General features: G+C 40.3%; 2 protein-coding genes across 2 annotated transcripts; one reads left to right on the plus strand and one right to left on the minus strand.

Annotated features, from left to right (window-relative positions):
* Window positions 1-7,187: 7,187 nt before the first annotated feature.
* Window positions 7,188-8,339, minus strand: RB195_017211 (uncharacterized protein; the record flags this gene model as incomplete). Its single annotated transcript, XM_064184106.1, has 3 exons — window positions 7,188-7,287; window positions 7,537-7,697; window positions 8,250-8,339. The coding sequence occupies 3 exons, from the start codon at window positions 8,337-8,339 to the stop codon at window positions 7,188-7,190; spliced, it is 351 nt and encodes a 116-aa protein (XP_064039987.1).
* A 4,617-nt stretch (window positions 8,340-12,956) lies between these two features.
* Window positions 12,957-14,939, plus strand: RB195_017212 (uncharacterized protein; the record flags this gene model as incomplete). The annotated part of the gene is made up of 3 exons (XM_013436558.2): window positions 12,957-13,020; window positions 14,307-14,491; window positions 14,823-14,939. 3 exons carry the CDS (start codon window positions 12,957-12,959, stop codon window positions 14,937-14,939), a joined length of 366 nt encoding a protein of 121 aa, XP_013292012.1.
* Between the last annotated feature and the right edge of the window lie 2,628 nt (window positions 14,940-17,567).

Here is a 17,567-nt window from a genome sequence, read left to right on the forward strand (position 1 = left end):
CTTTACTCTAAGCAAAGGATTTTTTTTTGTCAAATTTAGCCTTCTTTTCCGAACATCGTTACAAAAAACCGTTTAACGCTTAGAATTTTCAACGATTCAGTTTGAAAAAGTTAAGGATCACTCACTTAAAAACGTGTTTTGAAGCGATATGGTCGGAATTTTTTTTTTAAAACTACTCTTGTAAGTGTAAAGAAATTATAATAATGCTAGCGTCTAGGTATCATTCAACCATTGTTTTTTTCTGTTCAAGCATTCCAGTCGTCCTTACTGATCTGGAGCTGTTTTCTATGGCTCTTCCCGTTACGGGAAATTCATCAATTCTAATCGTATTCATCTTCATCAGAGAATTTTTTCTTGTATCAGGAATCGTCGAATAATTTCACGTAAACCTGCCCGATTGTCATTCTCATCGTTTTCTTTCGGCGAAAAACGATGGATTATCATTCCGAACGCTCTCATCAACGGTCCCCAGTGATGAGAACGTCACATGCATGTACCACCGTTCAAAAACTGCACGCAGTAGACGTTGTTTATTTCTTCGTAGCCAACCTTTTGGAGACAGGGGGATGAGAACGAAGAAGAGAGGGCGGTTGCAGGAGGAAATGATGGTGCTCTGCGACTGGATCAATTTTTTTTTTAACGGATTTGTTCTTCGACTATTTTTTTCACGAAGTTGTGAAAAGGATAAAACAACTCGTTAAGAGCCGAAGCTACTTCTGTGTCATCAGTGACCGTCGCCTTTTTTTCTCGGCAGTTTACTTTTTTATTCCATTCTAGGGAACAATAGAGGTGGGACCGTTGGTATACGTTAGTTTGATAATTTGACATCAACATCTTCGCATATGCCCGTAAACTCATCAGTCCCAGTTACAGTTAGGAGGGATGTAGCGCAATCGGTACGAGTATCTGCTGCGACTACACGGTCGATAGATCGATACCGCGCGAGGCCAACCAAGGCTTTCACCCTGCCGGGGTCCATAAAGTAGTGCCAAACTTGTCTGGAAGAAAAAAAGCACCGTTTTGGGATATCGGTTGATTACCACGCGTTCTTGTGTAAACTGATCACGAGTTCATGAATCCTCAGACGACTCGAATTCCGAATTGATGTCTGAACGCGTAGGTCCCAAAAGGATTCGTCCAAACCAATCCCACTTATTCGTCTTTCGATATCCAAACCAATCCCACTTATCCGTCAGAACGTCGTTTATCCATGAATCGATGACAATGCGTATTACAATGAAAATGGGAACAGAATATTTCAATGAATGATTTATGGATGAGCGAAGCACATGTGAAGTGTGATAGATTTTTGATGAACCGGTTCAGCTGAAGTAATGTTTGTGGGAAATTCAAAAAAAAAATTACCAGACAAAAATCGACAATATGGTGCATAGATATTCACACTGGATCGGTTTCATGAGTTTGGAACTCAAAGCGCGACGTCTGCACGTGATTTGCTCGCATTCACATGTCTTCGAAATCGTACAAAGGCAGTGAAACTATAAAGTCAAAGAAAAAGAGAGTGAAAAAAGTCACAGATTTGATTACGCTGGTTATCGCTATAGCTAACCACGGTTTTGATTTCGTTGCTACGGGTGCGGCAAAATAAAATTTTGCGGTTGAGAATGACTAATGGGAACAAAGTCTCTGGCGTATCTTTCCGCTTAGGACAAACGAACGCGTTTTACTGCAATTCGTAATCGTTGAGGCTTTTGGAACGCATGCCCCGCGTATGCGATGAATTGTTGAAGGCCAGCCAATGTGTCAACTCAGTGTTTTTATCCTGCTGGACAAGACCGGTACGAATTTACCGACTCTGGAGAGAGGGAGAATCGCTTGACATTCTGAAGTGGGATTCGAACCTCCGATCCACCGTGCAGCGGAACTTCTTATCGATTGTGCTACAGTCGCCCCAGTGTTATTAATATTATTAGGAATCCGTATTATTATTATATCACTGATTACTTATTTTTATTCGGATCGGAGACTTGGGCAGCACCATCAACGGTTATGGAGAGGCCTGATTGCAAAGAACGAAAGCTGCTTAGCCGGCTACTTGGCTACTTTTGACCTAGGGTATGCCCCAATGAAGACCTTTACGCAGAAATTGATGTGGTATATCGGCGGATGACACGGGGAAGATACCAACATCTTGCACCGCCATCGAAAGTGGCTTAAGTAAATCGTCTTCTCTTCTTTGGTCATTTGTTAAGGAGACCGGCAGATACCTTTGTTTAACGAGTTGTGAGGAGTTTGCAGGGTTCGAGCTGAATGAAGTCACCTGGCCGAAAACGGAAGTTCTAGACTGAGGTGGTGAATCACGACTTGAGGGCACCCGGCGTGGATAGGCAGTTCAGGCAACGCGTAAGGTTTCGCGAATATGGAATAGCAACGAATGGGTTGATTTTGTGCAAGCTCTCTCAAAAGATCGAGAAGGTTGGGCACCAGAGCTATGTTCAAGGACGACACTCCTAGGCGAAGATCCCGGCAAACGTGTCAGGCGCTAATATCAGCTAGCGAATTAAATCAAATAAGTCATTTGGTGTTGTTATTGGAATTGATTATTTATTTGACAAATTTTTCGTTCTGAATTTCAACACATATGTGAATCAGACTTGTCTTTCGTCAAAACAGCAAAGCTGAATAGTGTTTGGTTTAGTCTCTTATTCAGTTCCTACTCTTATTCTCTTGAGAATCAGTCTAAACACTTTTCGTACAAAGATCCGACAAAGGTCAAACATCGTGCATACTGTCTTAACTGATTATCGCGAGAACAACTCGACAAAGTGTTGTTCGTATTGAAAAAAAAAACTATACGGCTGTGCTCACGTAGGAAGTGCAGCCAAAAATAACTTTAGACAGCCGAAAAAAAAACGTTTCGACGTCTATGACGTACTCGTCTCATGAACCGCTTAAAGGCATCACCCTACGAATCTGGGTGGTGCGGATTTGAGGTGGAGTATTCGTATACGATGTCTTAGACTACAGGGAGGGGAAGTGAGAGGAAGGGAGGGGGGGTGTAATTCCGTCCGTTTCTTCCTAATTGCCGTAAAAAACGGTTCGGAAGACGAGGCGTGTGCACAAAGCTGGCGCGCTCCAATTGAACTCCTTGTAGAAAATAGCTCCCCGGAACGTTCGAAACCGCATCTTCCGAGTCATTTTTTACGGCATTAAGAGAGAAATAGACGGAATCACTTTCCTCTCCATAATCTTTGACCGCGTATAGACATAACCCCTCTGGAACCCTCACCACCCCAGATTCGTGGGGTGATGCCTTTAAACGTAAGGGTTTCTAACGTTTTTCACTAATAAGTAGAGTCCGAAATGTTGTTTGCAAGTGCCAGGAAAATCCGAAAGACCCGTCCCATCTAAAAAAAAACAGAAAACAGATGTATCACGAGCATTACGGTGACCATTTCATCCAACGAAAAAACTCTTTACACCGATACATATGATAGAATTAAAATGTGTAAAATTCGTTTAGTCCCTACAAAAAGTAGAGAAAATTGGTAATCGTCAAATTCCATTACAAATTCATCGCAGATACTCTCACTTCGTCACTCATACGGGTCGTTTCGTTGGATAAAATGATCAGCTTAATGTGGATCTGGATTCATCTGTTCTCTGGTTTTGTGAAGAGTAGTATTAGTGAAAATTTTTCTTTTCTTTTTTTTCTCGTATTTTTTTCTGTGATGGGACTCGCAGATTACTCGGAATAGTGGAAGGAAGCTAACATCAGAGGCTCCAGAAATGCGGATTCAATTCTAAAAAAGATGGTTACAAGCTAAACAGTTGAAGTTTTCCTCGTATATGTGAAATAAGTACTATGATGCTCACGTAAAGGTCTCATTATATTCATTTTTTTTAGGATTTCTCTTTGAGTTTTGCAATCGTTCTTTCTTACCTGGAACCAACGTACTTTTACGTATTTTCGCTATCAATTTTCACTACGTTTTTGACAGAGGTTTTTTTTGGGTTAGATCCGACGAATAATTCACAGAAACCTGTTCGGCTGTCGTTGTCATCGTATTCTTTTGGAGAAAAACGATGAATTATCATCATGCGAACAGCAGTGGTGATGAGAATGAGAATGTCACGTGTTCCACTGTCCAAGAAATTCACGCAGGAGGTTACTGGAGGGGTAGGCGAAGAGGACTTAGAGAAGGCGGGGACAGCCGGAGCAATTTCTGTGTCATCGCCGACTTCTGATCTTTTTTTTTTCTGGCAACATAGTTTTTTTAAAATTGCATCCCATAGAAAGGTACAGGTAGAACCGTTAGTAAACGTTACACCCCTCAGTATGACATCCACATCTCCACTTATGCGGTGAATACGTCGGTTCCAGTATGGGAGGGTGCAGCGTAGTCCTTAAGATGTTCGGCTGCTACTACATAGTCGATACGTCAATAAAGCGCTGGGCCAACCATCCTTTCCATCCTTCCGAATCAATAAATTGCTGCTGATTTTGTCTGAGAGGATAAAAACACCACTGATCCGACACATCGCTTGGTTACCATCATATTAATCCTGTGCAATAGAAGTTGAACAAGGACAAAGTAAAAATGAGGACAAAAGAGGAAGAAGAAGATAGAGAATAAGAACGCTGGCCACCGATAAAACATTGATAGTCTAATACCAGAAGTCTACCACAAATCATCAATACCAGAAGTCTACCACAAATCATGCTAGGAACTTCCGACGAGGTCATGAAACCTCAAACTATTCCTGAATTGAAGTTGAAGCCGTAGGAACATCCCAGAAGGATCGATCATTGATGCGAAAAAGTTTATGTTTCATCATTCTCTCCCTTTTAAAATTTTATGTAGATTAGTACAAATCGTATAGTGCGTACCTATGCAATTTTTTGACTGGATCTACCAGCTGGATCCGTAGATCTAAACTCAATGACGGTCGACGAAACGTGACAGGTTTAGAACGGCTCCTCATACATGAGCGGAGAGTCCGTAACATTTTCTGTTCGTCTCCATATTGCAGTTTGAATAATATAGTCATTTTTATCCACGTAAAACCCCTTGCACGATCATTGAAAGAGTGACACCGTCACTCATTTCCACTCGCACATAAAATTCCTAAAATGGACATCTTTTTTTCGAAAACCTATGTATTTCGATTTCGCACGCTTACCTTAATTTTACCAAAAAATGCGTTTCCTATCTTAATTATTTAGAAGTGTTACTGTAGAATCCTTTTCTATCCTTATCTATTGTGACGAGAGAGAAACGGTCCCAATATCTTTTGGCATTTTGAAATTTTTACTTACGCTCGAAATTTAGTTGATCAATAGATTTCAAAGATTTTCTCATAGAAATTAATTTTTTCACGGAATTCTATAGAACTTAGACCGAAGGTAGTTCTATCGTTGTACATTGAATATTCAGAGTCGGTTTTTAAATATTATAATCGTGCGGAGGGGCGAGTATGGCGCAGTCGGTTAGAGGTCCGGTGTAGCCACACGGACGAGGGTTCGAAACCGCCCTAGAGCCAACCAAGCCCTTCATCCTCCCGTAGTCGATAAATTGGTACCAGGGATGTCTGGGAGGATAAATACACTTGACTTGACCACATCGGTTGGCACCCGCAAGTCATTGTGTACGCCGACACGCGTTTCAAAACCTCAACGATTACGAATTTCAGTAAAACGCGTTATTGCATCCCAAGTGGATTAATACTCCATGACTTTATCCTTTATCCTTTTCCTAATCGTGCGGAGCATCGTTATTTGAATATGTGCTTGCTCGGAATCGGTTGATGCAGGAATCACTGATTTCCTCTAGTTAAAATCTTCCCATGTTTATTTTGGGGCTCCCTTAAACTCTCTTCGAACACTTGGGGACAAATCCTTCTTCACTCATTTTTTTCATTTCTTATGTTCTTACTATGTCCAAATTCTTTGTAATTAGCTCATCTTAAATTAATCTCAAAATCTTCGCACCTTATTTCTTCCCATTATATTATTCCTATGTATACGTATGTGTATGTGACACTGTATATTTTTTATGTTATTTAATTTTTATCGTTCTGTAACATAGTGTTTTACCGTTATAGTATTACTGTATATCTTTATGTTATAAATTTTTTGTCGATTATCAAATCGAAGCATGAGCCCAATTTGCGAATTTGCCGAACAAACTTTATTACGGCAAACGTTTCGGCGTCGTCCCCTTCGTAGGAGCCAATAAAGTCAGATCATTTGTAATATATCCTCTCAAATGCATTATCCAGAACAAGTCATCATTCCGTAAGATGCTACATCCAAAACCGAAACCAAAACAGCACAATATGTAGTGCTTCTTCCTAATTAGCCGCGCTGCGTTGCAATCGACCAGTTGTCGTCTTTACGCCTAAATTCAAGAAAGATCGAACTTTTACGCTTCTGATAGATATACATTTCTTATTTCTGCCTTTTTTGTTATTTTTTATCTTTTTTGTTTTATTCCTTGATACTAATCTCCCCGGAATATTGGCATCAAAGCTGCCAGGATCACAGAACTATTTGTTTACGATGATTTCCTTGGTCAGAGTAGCCCATTGTTTTTTCTATATTTCATTTTTTATATATTTTATTTCCATTTTATTTTTTGCAAAACTGCTGTGCGTACGTGGATTTGAACACGAATCGTGCATTAAAGCAGTTCGCAACGTTACCCGATTGATGACGTAAGGGACAATGCGTTAATTCAATGTGACTTCAGATGTTTTCGATACCGCAGAAACCGTTAAAGAAACACCCTTGGCCTGTCTAGAGGTTGTCCATTAGTACTTTTCACCAAAAAATGAATGCAAAAACAATCAGTTCCTGTCCTTTACCCGTTCTCTATTTCTGGAGAAAAAAAAATCAGGTTTCCCATAGTTGGTTCAAAACGACCTGAAACTCAGTGTGATTGCGTAGGCGGCTGCGCTCAAAGCTGCGCGGAGCCAGCGGTTAGGATTGAGGTGGGACCGTCGCTAGTCTCAGTCAAACAGTACCGAGAAGTGATGCTAGCAAGGGTCCCACCTCGATACCAACTGCGTACTACACAGTTGCTTACACAACTGCAACGAACTTCAGGCCGTTTTGACCCGACTGTACCCATACCCCATCGATTAAAACGAAATTCTTTCTAATTGGAATGTAGGAGATAATGCTGAAGAAGGTTGTTGATGTACAGTTCTAAGTTCTAATCTTTTCACGACATATTGTATGATTTTACACTTCCACCGAGTCCGCCGCCGGTACTTGCTTCACAATAATCAGAGCACATATCCAAAATATTTGTCCTTGTGAGGCTAAATATAACGAAAATAAAACCATAAAAATAGAACCCTTTTCCTTCTTTCAACCGTGTCACCCAACACTCTTTTGTTGGTTTCCAGATACAAACTCGGTTCAATGGTGCTCCGTTGCGGGACCTAGTTGTTTGTTGGGCGACCATTTCCGTTATTAGAACGAGGGGATACGAGGTATTTTCGCGCGATGCATTAATTTATCCACGGGATAGTCTTTGTTGAGCACCAGTGTATCCAGCCCAGACCCACTTATCCGCCACTTGCCCAATCGAATAGATGATAGTGGATATTGATGCGAAATTGAGAACAGGATGTTTCAATGAATGAATTGTGGATAATTGCGATGAGCAAAACATGCAACCTGGTATGTGATCAATTTCTGGTGGACCAGCTTGGAAGTTAGTAGGGAACTGAAAGAAAAAACTTACTGGGTAAAAAACGACAACACAGTTCAGAGAAAAGGCGTGCCTTTCCGCACCGGACCGGTTTTGCGGCTTTGGAACTCAATGCGCAACTTGTCCACGTGATCTGTTTGCATTCACATGTCTTCGAAATCATGCGTAGGAAGATGGAAAATTTCAAGCCAACAAAAAAAGAAGAGCAAAAAAATTGACTAAATTGATTAGTTTGCTTATCATCACGCTTATGGATGGTTTTGTTTTTGTTTTCGATGCAATGGGTGTGGAAAAGTGTAATTTTCGGGTCGATAAATACAAAGTCCACGAATTGGGTTAGTGCTACTGAATATGAAAAAATCCCACCGAACTTCTAAAATCTAGTTTTATGTGCTAACCACGCCTACATACGACGAGACTGACTCATCAACGCAGAGGTGGTACAGCCGTGTGACGGCGCCGCGACGCGTGCGCCACAATTCACACACTCACTCTTTATCTCACGCCTGCACACAAACAAACACATATAGTCGGGTCAAAACAAGCATGGTGCACTTGCGTACGCACTCGAAACGGCGCAGTGGAGACAGCAATTGGGGCCAAAGTGGGACCATCACAAACTGCAGCGATGGGTGGTGCTAGCAGGGGTTCCACCATTACCACAACCGCTACGCTCCACCGGAGCGTCTCGGGCGAAGTCGCGTACGCAATTGCACCGTGCTTCATGTCGTTTTGTTGTTGTCAAAACGACATGAAGCAAGGTGCAATTGCGTAAGTGGTTGTGTTGAAGCGGTGGAGCATAGCGAGTTAAGATCGAATGAGGGCCCTTGCTACCATCGTTCATCGGTGCATTTCACGATGGTTCCACCTCGATTCCAACCGCTATCTCCACCGTGGTTCATGTCGTTTTGACCCTACTGTACATACACACATACATACATGTGTTTCTACCTCCACCGAACATATAGTAAGATGCACATATGCATACGTTTTGACTATATGTCCGTATGTGCATATACATGCGTGTATACGTCAAGATTATAGAAGCGTTGAATTTCGCAGACTAGAGTGAAGTGAAATGTTATTTTCCTTGAATTCAAGATAACACGCCTTGCTCCACACCAAGCGCAGCCGCCTACGCAGCTATAGCAGCCATTTAGGCCGCTTTGACGCAACTATGTATATCAGCCGTATCGTAGATGGCTGTTGAGATTAGTGCGCTTCTCCCGAACACTTTGGGCTGATGAAAAAAAGTGACTTGTATGAGTAGAAAAAACCCCATGAGTCCTCTTATTTTTTATTTTGAAACGAAAAAGCTTTTAAGTCCCTATTCTAAAAAATATAGATAACGTTTCCAATTTCAACGTGTAAAAAACACGAAGGAATTATTTTTGAAAACAAGAGTGTTTACGAACTACCAAACAGCTTATTGTTTTTTAAATTCAAACCTCTTCTTAGGAACCCACACAAATCTGTGGAAAATCCTAAAAGTCTTTGCAAGAAGCGTTTCCGAAAGCACATTTTCGCTCAAATCTTTATTTCGCCGAATAATTGTAAATGAGTCATTCGCAGCAAAAAGTAGCAAGGAGTTCGTCCTCTAAGTCTACCTAGGTCTCAAGGGTGGCCTAAGGCCACTTTTTGTCATATCACAGGAAAAGGGCCAAGTAGGTTTGCTGCTGACCGGTTGTGATCTATTTATTAGAGTTGATCCGTGGATATAAATTAAAAATGAGAAGAACAACTCCGAGAATTTAGCTCTACTACTACTGCGCATGGATATACCAATGGGTTGCGGACGCCGTCTTTAACGTTCTGTTCGGTTGCAGACGTGATCCATTATAAGGTGCCTCGCAGAAGTATAGTGCAACAAGACCGTTCTACACACCGTTCTTCTAGATATTTGAATTGCGCGTGATCGCACTCATACTCGTGGTCAGCACTAGTAACCCTATCTTTTCGTGGGGAGATAACCCTAAAGGACAATGATCACACAGCTGAAATGCGAGTTTCCAAGTTGCTCGGTTCTACAAGTGCTAGTTTTACTCACAAACCCTCTTCTTTTGCTCTCCTCCTAGAAGAACCTTAGGTATTCAAGGTACATCTTATCAAAAGCAGTAAAGATACCCAGGAGCGGATCAGTGCGGTTTAACGGTTACGTTGTTCATGTATCGCATAGGCCAGATCTTAGTGCGCAGCGAAAATATGCGACAGTCAATGATTCGAACGAGTTGGTCCTGTATCGAGACCTTTGCGAGTTTTGATAAAGGGGGTCATTTGTGGGTCGCATCCTAATTAGTATTAGCGGAGCGATTCCACCATGCCAAGGTCCGTTAATGACAATGCAGCCACTGAGGTAAGCGCAACAATTTGGGCGCTTTTGGATCTTGGTTACCAGGTGTAGTATCTTAGTGAATGATAACTTGCCGTACTTTCCCGGCTCTAACGAAGGCGACAACGTTGAAACGTTAACCGTAATAAAGTCTGTTAACAATCTTGACTCTTGCTTCACATTGACAGTCGATAGTTACACCTTTAATTTGTTGGTATTTTTTTGGCTTTTTTAAATGAAAATACTACTACTTATGTCACAGCTCCAGGACCATACATTTTAGTACATAGATATTTAGGGTGGAACCTACGGTTAGAAACAGTTCTAACGCCAGTTCTCAATACGCTGAATTCATCAACGGTGTCCTTCTTAACACCGTTTAATGAAGAAAAGCTAGTTTACTTTATTTTCCTTTATGAACACCGTGGCGTGACAACAATAATCCATTCACCACTTCAAGGAATTCAGAATCCAAACATCTGACCTCCAGTATCCTAGAACTCACATCACGAAATTGACGTAGTCTAGACACCTGAGGGAACACAGAACTCAGTGTAGAATACGAAAATGACTGTTTCTCTGCTCATTTCCCCCTAATCATCCCAAAAAAAAGATCTAGAAAAAAGCGTTTGTTAATACGAGATAAGTGGAAATGTTCTACTCTTGTACACGCGCCGCATCCAGGGCGGGCGGGCGTACGGAGATCAATAAAGGCTCCTCAACAGTCTATTCATTTAAAAATAATGAATAGGATGCTGTGGAGACCGGAGCGTGTACAAAGGTCCCACGTTCTAACGTAGCTCGCAGGAACCAAAAGGATTCACAAGACGATTTTTTTAGGACGACTAGGCGAAGTTGAACGGGATCAGCGCTCATATTTGTTATCCACTCCCTAAACACTATGTTTTGCTTGAAACTTCCACACTACGTAAAATTCGTGATACCCAGCCTTTAAGGCATGCTATTAATGAATGTTAAACCTTCGGAATAACTTGGAGTTATACTAGTTATCTCGCTAAAATTGCTACCACATCAAATTTCTCACCAAACGATGGAAATATCTAATATCATACCAAACGGTGGAAATATCTAATATCTAATATCTATATCTAATATCGAATATATCTGTCCAACAAACCACAATCGCTTTGCACTCTTACCCCGAAACTTGCGATGTTTCTGTCGTGCACTGCAAAAAAACAGATTTGCACGTGCATTTATCGGTCCAAATCGTGTGGTGACGATTACATATGGGACATGGGACGCCCATTGTGTATTCGGGTAAAAAAGTATCTAGATGGGTTCACGAAAGCAAAGCTTTTCACTCCACTGAGAGCACACCGTAGAATAGATCTGGACAAGTCCAAGATAAATGTGGAAGTTACGACCCTGTCCCTTGAGTCAGGGATCATAGTTCGCAAAACACCGGACACGTTTTGGATAACTATCAAAAATCAAAAATGAACAGAAAGGGTGTTTGTAGTGCGATCGTAAACAAGCTAGCCCCATGTCCCATAATCTCTGCAAGTTTCCATCTAAGGGGCTGGACATTAGGTCTTCTGCTAGAAACCTTTGCGACTTATATTTGTGGTCCGTGGTGGTCTTTTACGTTACCAGATTTAGCAAATCAAATAAGCACAAGTCGATGTGTTGCATTTTGAGTTTGGGAACTCGTTTTAGTGGGTTCTGTATGAGGTTGAGTTTGAGTTAAATGCATCACGAATCTGGAGTGGTACGGATTTCCGGTGGAGTATTCGTATACGGGGTTGTAGATTATGGGGAAGAGGGTGATTCCGTTCATTTCTTCCTAATTGCCGTAGAAAACGGCCCGGGAGATACGGCATCGAGCGTTCCGGAGCGCTATTTTCTACAAGGAGTTCGATTGGAGCGCACCAGTCCTGTGCAGCGCCGCATCTTCCGGGCCGTTTTTTACAGCAGTTAGGAAGAAATGGACGGAACCACACCTCTCTCCATAATCTACTATCCCGTATACGAATACTCCACCTGAAATCTGCATCACCTCAGATAAAGAAAGATTAATACCAGTCTCGGCTACAAACGAATCAGGTCAATATGAAAAACTACGTATTTTCTTTTTTTATCTATTTTAGATTTCGTTCTTTGGAGTTCGTAGGCTGAGTTGGGAATAAATATTTGAATTTTGTATAATCTTTTTTTCTTTAATTTTCACCTTAGTTATTGCGAACATTTTGATTTCGTTCTGAATTTTGGAATTTGAGATTTTACAAGCAACAATTTTTTCTTTCGCAACAATTTCATCGAAATCCTCTTATTATCGGCAATAATTATGAAAGGATTTCCTAAAAAAAAATTAGTGCACCATTCATTTTGTAGACAACCATATCCATCTATCTATTTGTCCGTGGTGTAAAGATGAATATCCTGCCGTCTCCGTCATCGTTCCGTTACGTATCGTAAGTGTCGTGATGATATCGAAAGAGGTCGTAAGGTTGTTTTGGCAATTTTCATGCGGACGTCACGGATTATTCGCCGACTCGTTCGTTCAATGTGAAACTAGTCCCGAAAATATTATGATTCAATTATTTCCTTGCTTTTCAATAGTATAATCATCTAAGGATGAGTCACTAAGGATTACTGTAGAACTCATGATTCCTGCAGCATCTATTACTCTTTTTCCTGAGACCGTTTGCACCGTTTCTCGCGTCTATTCACTGTATATTCTTAGCCACAGTTCTCATATTGTTCGTGATAGAATTTAATGTGCTCGAAGTGATTGTTGTGGTTTCTTTTCTTTGCGAATTTGAGGAAAATCCTTTCAGCGCACTGGTTATTGGTTATATTCACGTGTGCGTGTCGCTTTATCATATGCATAAAGGAGAGTTAGTGGGCGAGTGAGACCAACCATCGTCGTTGTTGTAGAGTTAAATACCGGTTCCCCATCGCTATTCTCGACCTGTCCGACTATGCCTACTACTGCTATGTTCTATAATCTTCGTAGGAGTATTTCGTTGGGATTATTCAAAAACAGTGAGTTCTCTCTTTCGTTACTTTCCCTTTCCTTTCCCTCCCTTTAAAAGTGTCACAAAATTGACGATGCTGGAATGTCTCCACAAATATGTGGAGCAGTCGTGCGTAACTCACGACTATGAACGCCATCACGCTCAATTCCCCTCGGTATGATAGAGTCAAAACGACGCCTGCGACCGCTGCACGGTTGCGTAAATGGCAGTACTCGAAGAATTATGGTGGAACGTAGCGGTTAGAATCGAAAGGGGACCTTTGCTACCTCCACTGATCGTTGCAGATCGCGATGGTCCCAACTGGACCACAACCGCTGGCTCACGAGTGCAGCCGCTTGCGCAACTGGATCGAGCTTCATATCGTCTCGACGAGACTACAACTATGCATCTTCTTTAGTGCAGGAGAAAAGACTTTTTCACGAAACAACACTGTGTGATCCTATTTTTTTAACGTCACAACTTATTACGTGGTAGAACGCGGGCAACTTCGACGTCATTAAATCCTAAAATCCTAAAATCAATGTTATGGAACTCAAATCAGGAGCAGAACCTGCCCCACACGCACCGTCGTAGACCCGTTGTGGATTGCCTTCGTTCTACCTCCCGTAATAAGTTGTATCGTTGCGGGGACGAGATCACACAGGTCTCTTTCTCGACTATTATGGGGAATGGATTTTCATAGTCATGAACCTCAAAAGCTAAAGCTTATCTCAATGTATTCGTGACAGGATCACAACATCGTGAACTCCGTCGTATGCTGTCTTTAAAGGCATCACTCCACGAATCTGAAGTGGTACGGATTTCAGGTGGGGTATTCGTATACGGGACCGTAGATTATGGAGAGAGGAGTGATTCCGTCCATTTTTTTCCCAATTACCGTAAAAAACGGCCCGGAAGATACGGCTCGGGCGTTCTGGCGTTACTATTTTCTACAAGAGTTCGACTGGAGCGCGCCAGCCTCGTGCACGCGCCGCATTTTTCGGGCCGTTTTTTACGGCAATTAGGAAGAAATTGGTGGAATCACCCCACTCTCCATAAATTACTATCCAGCATACGAAGACTTCACCTGAATGCCGTACCACCTCAGAATCGTGGGGTGATGTCTTTAAGCATTGGGAAGATGTAACAGTAATCTAAGTAACTCTGGTTTTTTAAAACTATTTTGTGCTCGGTTGACCAGAATTGAGCAAATTCCCCACTTTTTTGTCCGGATATGTTTTCTCCAAATGTAATCCTCTGAATCGTTATTGATTTTTCACATGTTGCTATTGATTTGAAGATTTTCTTATTCAGAAGATGATGAATATCATCCGCAAATCGAAGAAGAACTAGAAGCAAAGAGAAGAGCTCAAAAAATACGCGAGAAAGAACGATCACGTTCGGAAGCCGCCAAACTTCGTTCCGCTCTTGCCACTGATCCACACATCCACAAGAACAAAAGTTCAAAGAAGGGCGAACACCACGAGCACAAGCATTACGTATGTATTTTTCTTAAGAATAGTCAAACAGGAAATATTTCTCTTTCCTAAGTTTTATTCCAGGATGTTAGCTTTAAATTTTATTTTAATTAGAATTTTCTAAATAAGCGTAGTAAATTCTTTTTACTTTTCGGGGAAAGAAATTCAATACTTCAGTTGTAAAGCATTTTCTTCGGATTCACTAATAATCTCAATCTTCCTTTCCAAAAAGAATCTTTCGCTTTTTTTTCGCTCTTCAATTACTTTTGAGAAAGATTCGAAAAGAGAAAGAGAAAATCCATGAAAAAAATTGTTAATTCCCTAAACTTCTTCTAAAGATTTCCGATTTCAGGAAAAGAAAAGTCATCCGAGTTATAGTTCGCTTGACAACGCTACGACACCATCCACCTTTCATCGATCAGCACCCGTATGTCGAAAATTACGTGATAGTCCGAAACATGTGATGTAGATGTATACATATATGTACTGTACAAAATTACCATACTGTTTCTCTGTCAGGTACTGAACCTCCGACCCCGTTTTCCTAGATGTACAGCTTGTTCCTGAACAGAACACACCCCTTACGTGTATTAAGAACATTTCATCTTGCGTAGCCATAGCTTACTGAAGAATTTTGTAAATTTTGTACAAATTTGTGATGGTCTCCAGTAACTTTGCACATTTGACCGCGAAAAAACCTGATTCAAGTTTGTGAAGTGCTACGGAGATCTAAGAGAACACTTGAGAGAATCGCTAAAAACTTCAATGTAAGTGAAACTCAGAGTTGTTTTTTTTTCATTCCTTGACAAAATTTCTTGAATAAATAGATCAACAAAAAATATTCTGTTGTATGCCAAATTTACAGGAATTTTCTATAGCAAGCACGGAAACGTCCATGAAACATTTTCCATAGCACTATTTCCTTTGATAATTTTTTATAGTTGACATGAATGGATAAAAGTACAAAGGTTTCTCGGAAAAATTATTTCATCACGGGTTTTTATGACGTGCATTGCTTCTGAATTTATGGGATTTTATTCAGATCAAAACCTTTACAACCATGATAAAAATCCAAAAAAAAATTGTGAGAGGAAAAATTGGAAAAAAACAACCACCAGACGTTAGCGCAAAAATGTTGGTTGACGACACACTGTCGCTTTCAGGTGGAATTATAAAATACCAATTGTTTGAGTGAATTTTCTAAAGAACCGCAGAATGTATCGTTTCTGCTGGTCATACCCTAGTTCTTCTTTAATTTATTGTTCTTGTGATTGTGAAAGGAAAAGGAAGAAAAAAAGGAAAAAGGAAGAAAAACGAACAAAAAATGGAAGGAAAAATAATCTCTCTCCGTTACTTGTAAGATTGCCAAGGGGATTCGGTGCGACAAGGATTATTCCCAGAACATTTTAGATTTTCTCAATAACATTTGAGCACCGATCTGTGCTCTGTTTCTCTTTCGCTTTGAGAGGCAAAGAGAACAAATCGTTTCAAATTCAATTGAAAAGTTTGACTTTTAATGAACGCCGGCACAGTAAGACGTGTTATTGATTTTTGATGACCTGTACACAAGGTTGTTAAATAATTTTTTGTTGGCTAACAATTCGACAAAATCGCCTTCTTTAGAGCCTAAAATGGGCGGTTCAATTCACAATTTAAGCGACCAAATGTCTTCAAAACTAAACAGATAAACTCCATGTTTACTTTTTCAATCATCTTTGAAATTCAAAAGAGAAGTACAATACCGCAACTAATGTGCGGTACTGTACTTCTGTCACCGTAGTTCCAAAGTAATTACGAGTACACTGCTTTAAAAAAAAATGGGAGACAAGCTTTTTCGAAATGGTAAGAAAAGAAAAAGTGCGATGTACGAGTAATTAAAGTTATCGCTAGGAAAGATTTCCTCTCGCAATAAAAATCGTACATTTCTTATTCGATCGAATACGTTGCTCGAAAGTCATGAGAGCTAGTAGATCAAAAAATTATATGATGTATGATTTTTCCGAATTTCCTCATTCGTCTTGGTGAATAAAAATTAAGGTTTTTAAATCATCTCCATGTAATCCTAATGAATCAAATCATAAATCTTCTGTCCACACAGAGAGAACCTGTTTCTGTTATTCAATGCACCAGAGACCTAATGATCCGGGGAAGATGTCTGACCATACAACTCTCAATTTTAAAACATTTCATTTATGCGGGAGCAAATGCACGTTTTACAAGAGCAGTACAAGTTCAGCGAACACAGAATAGGATTACAAATTATTTTCTAAGTTCACAAATTTAAAAAATTTTACAAATTTTGCCTCGGTTGAGAAAAAAGCAAATAAAATAGAAGGAAAGGTTGAGAAATTTGAAAGGAAAACTTTGAAGAAATAATACCGTGGATCTATACTTTCTAAAAAAAATAAGTGTTGATTGATAAAAGACGCCTAAATGTTATTTAACAATCGGATCGTAAAGCTTGGAAGGGTTCGGAAGAATACTGTCATAGTCTCTCAATCACATACTAAGGCGCAAAGGCAGATACGTTGGTGATAATCGTAGAATTTGAGAGGAAACGAGAAAAAAATGAAAGAAGTTCGCAAGAAAACAGAATTTAACGGCGAGAAATGCGAGAAAGAATCTACGAATTATGATCTACGAGCTGCTATTAGATCGATCGCATTGGTGAAAAATGTTGATCATAATTTGTTCGAGATCACAGTGTTTCTAATGTATTTGAATGGAAATTGAAACCATAGTAGAACTGTGTAGTACAATCCGTATAAGAGTGCTAGTTGTCCTGTTTATGAAATAAATCCAGGAAATATTAACTGGAACAAGAAATTTCTTACTACGCTACTGCTGAAAAAATTGCGATCCCAACGATACAACAGCATCTCGTAGTTTAGATATATTTTTTTTTAAATTTTATGATAGCAACCGCTAGTTTCACTTTTGTTGAGAAAAATTTTTCTCCAAATGCTACGTGAACGTTACTGTGAACATTTTATGAGAAAAATCTATACTAGCACTTATTCGAGCCTATGCGAGCTCTCTTTTTTGTTCAACTAACTCTATGTTTAGTAGTTCTCACAGGTCGGCTACGATTTTTTTA

This window comes from Necator americanus, chromosome II, assembly GCF_031761385.1.
Source record: "Necator americanus strain Aroian chromosome II, whole genome shotgun sequence".
Classification (NCBI taxonomy): domain Eukaryota; kingdom Metazoa; phylum Nematoda; class Chromadorea; order Rhabditida; family Ancylostomatidae; genus Necator; species Necator americanus.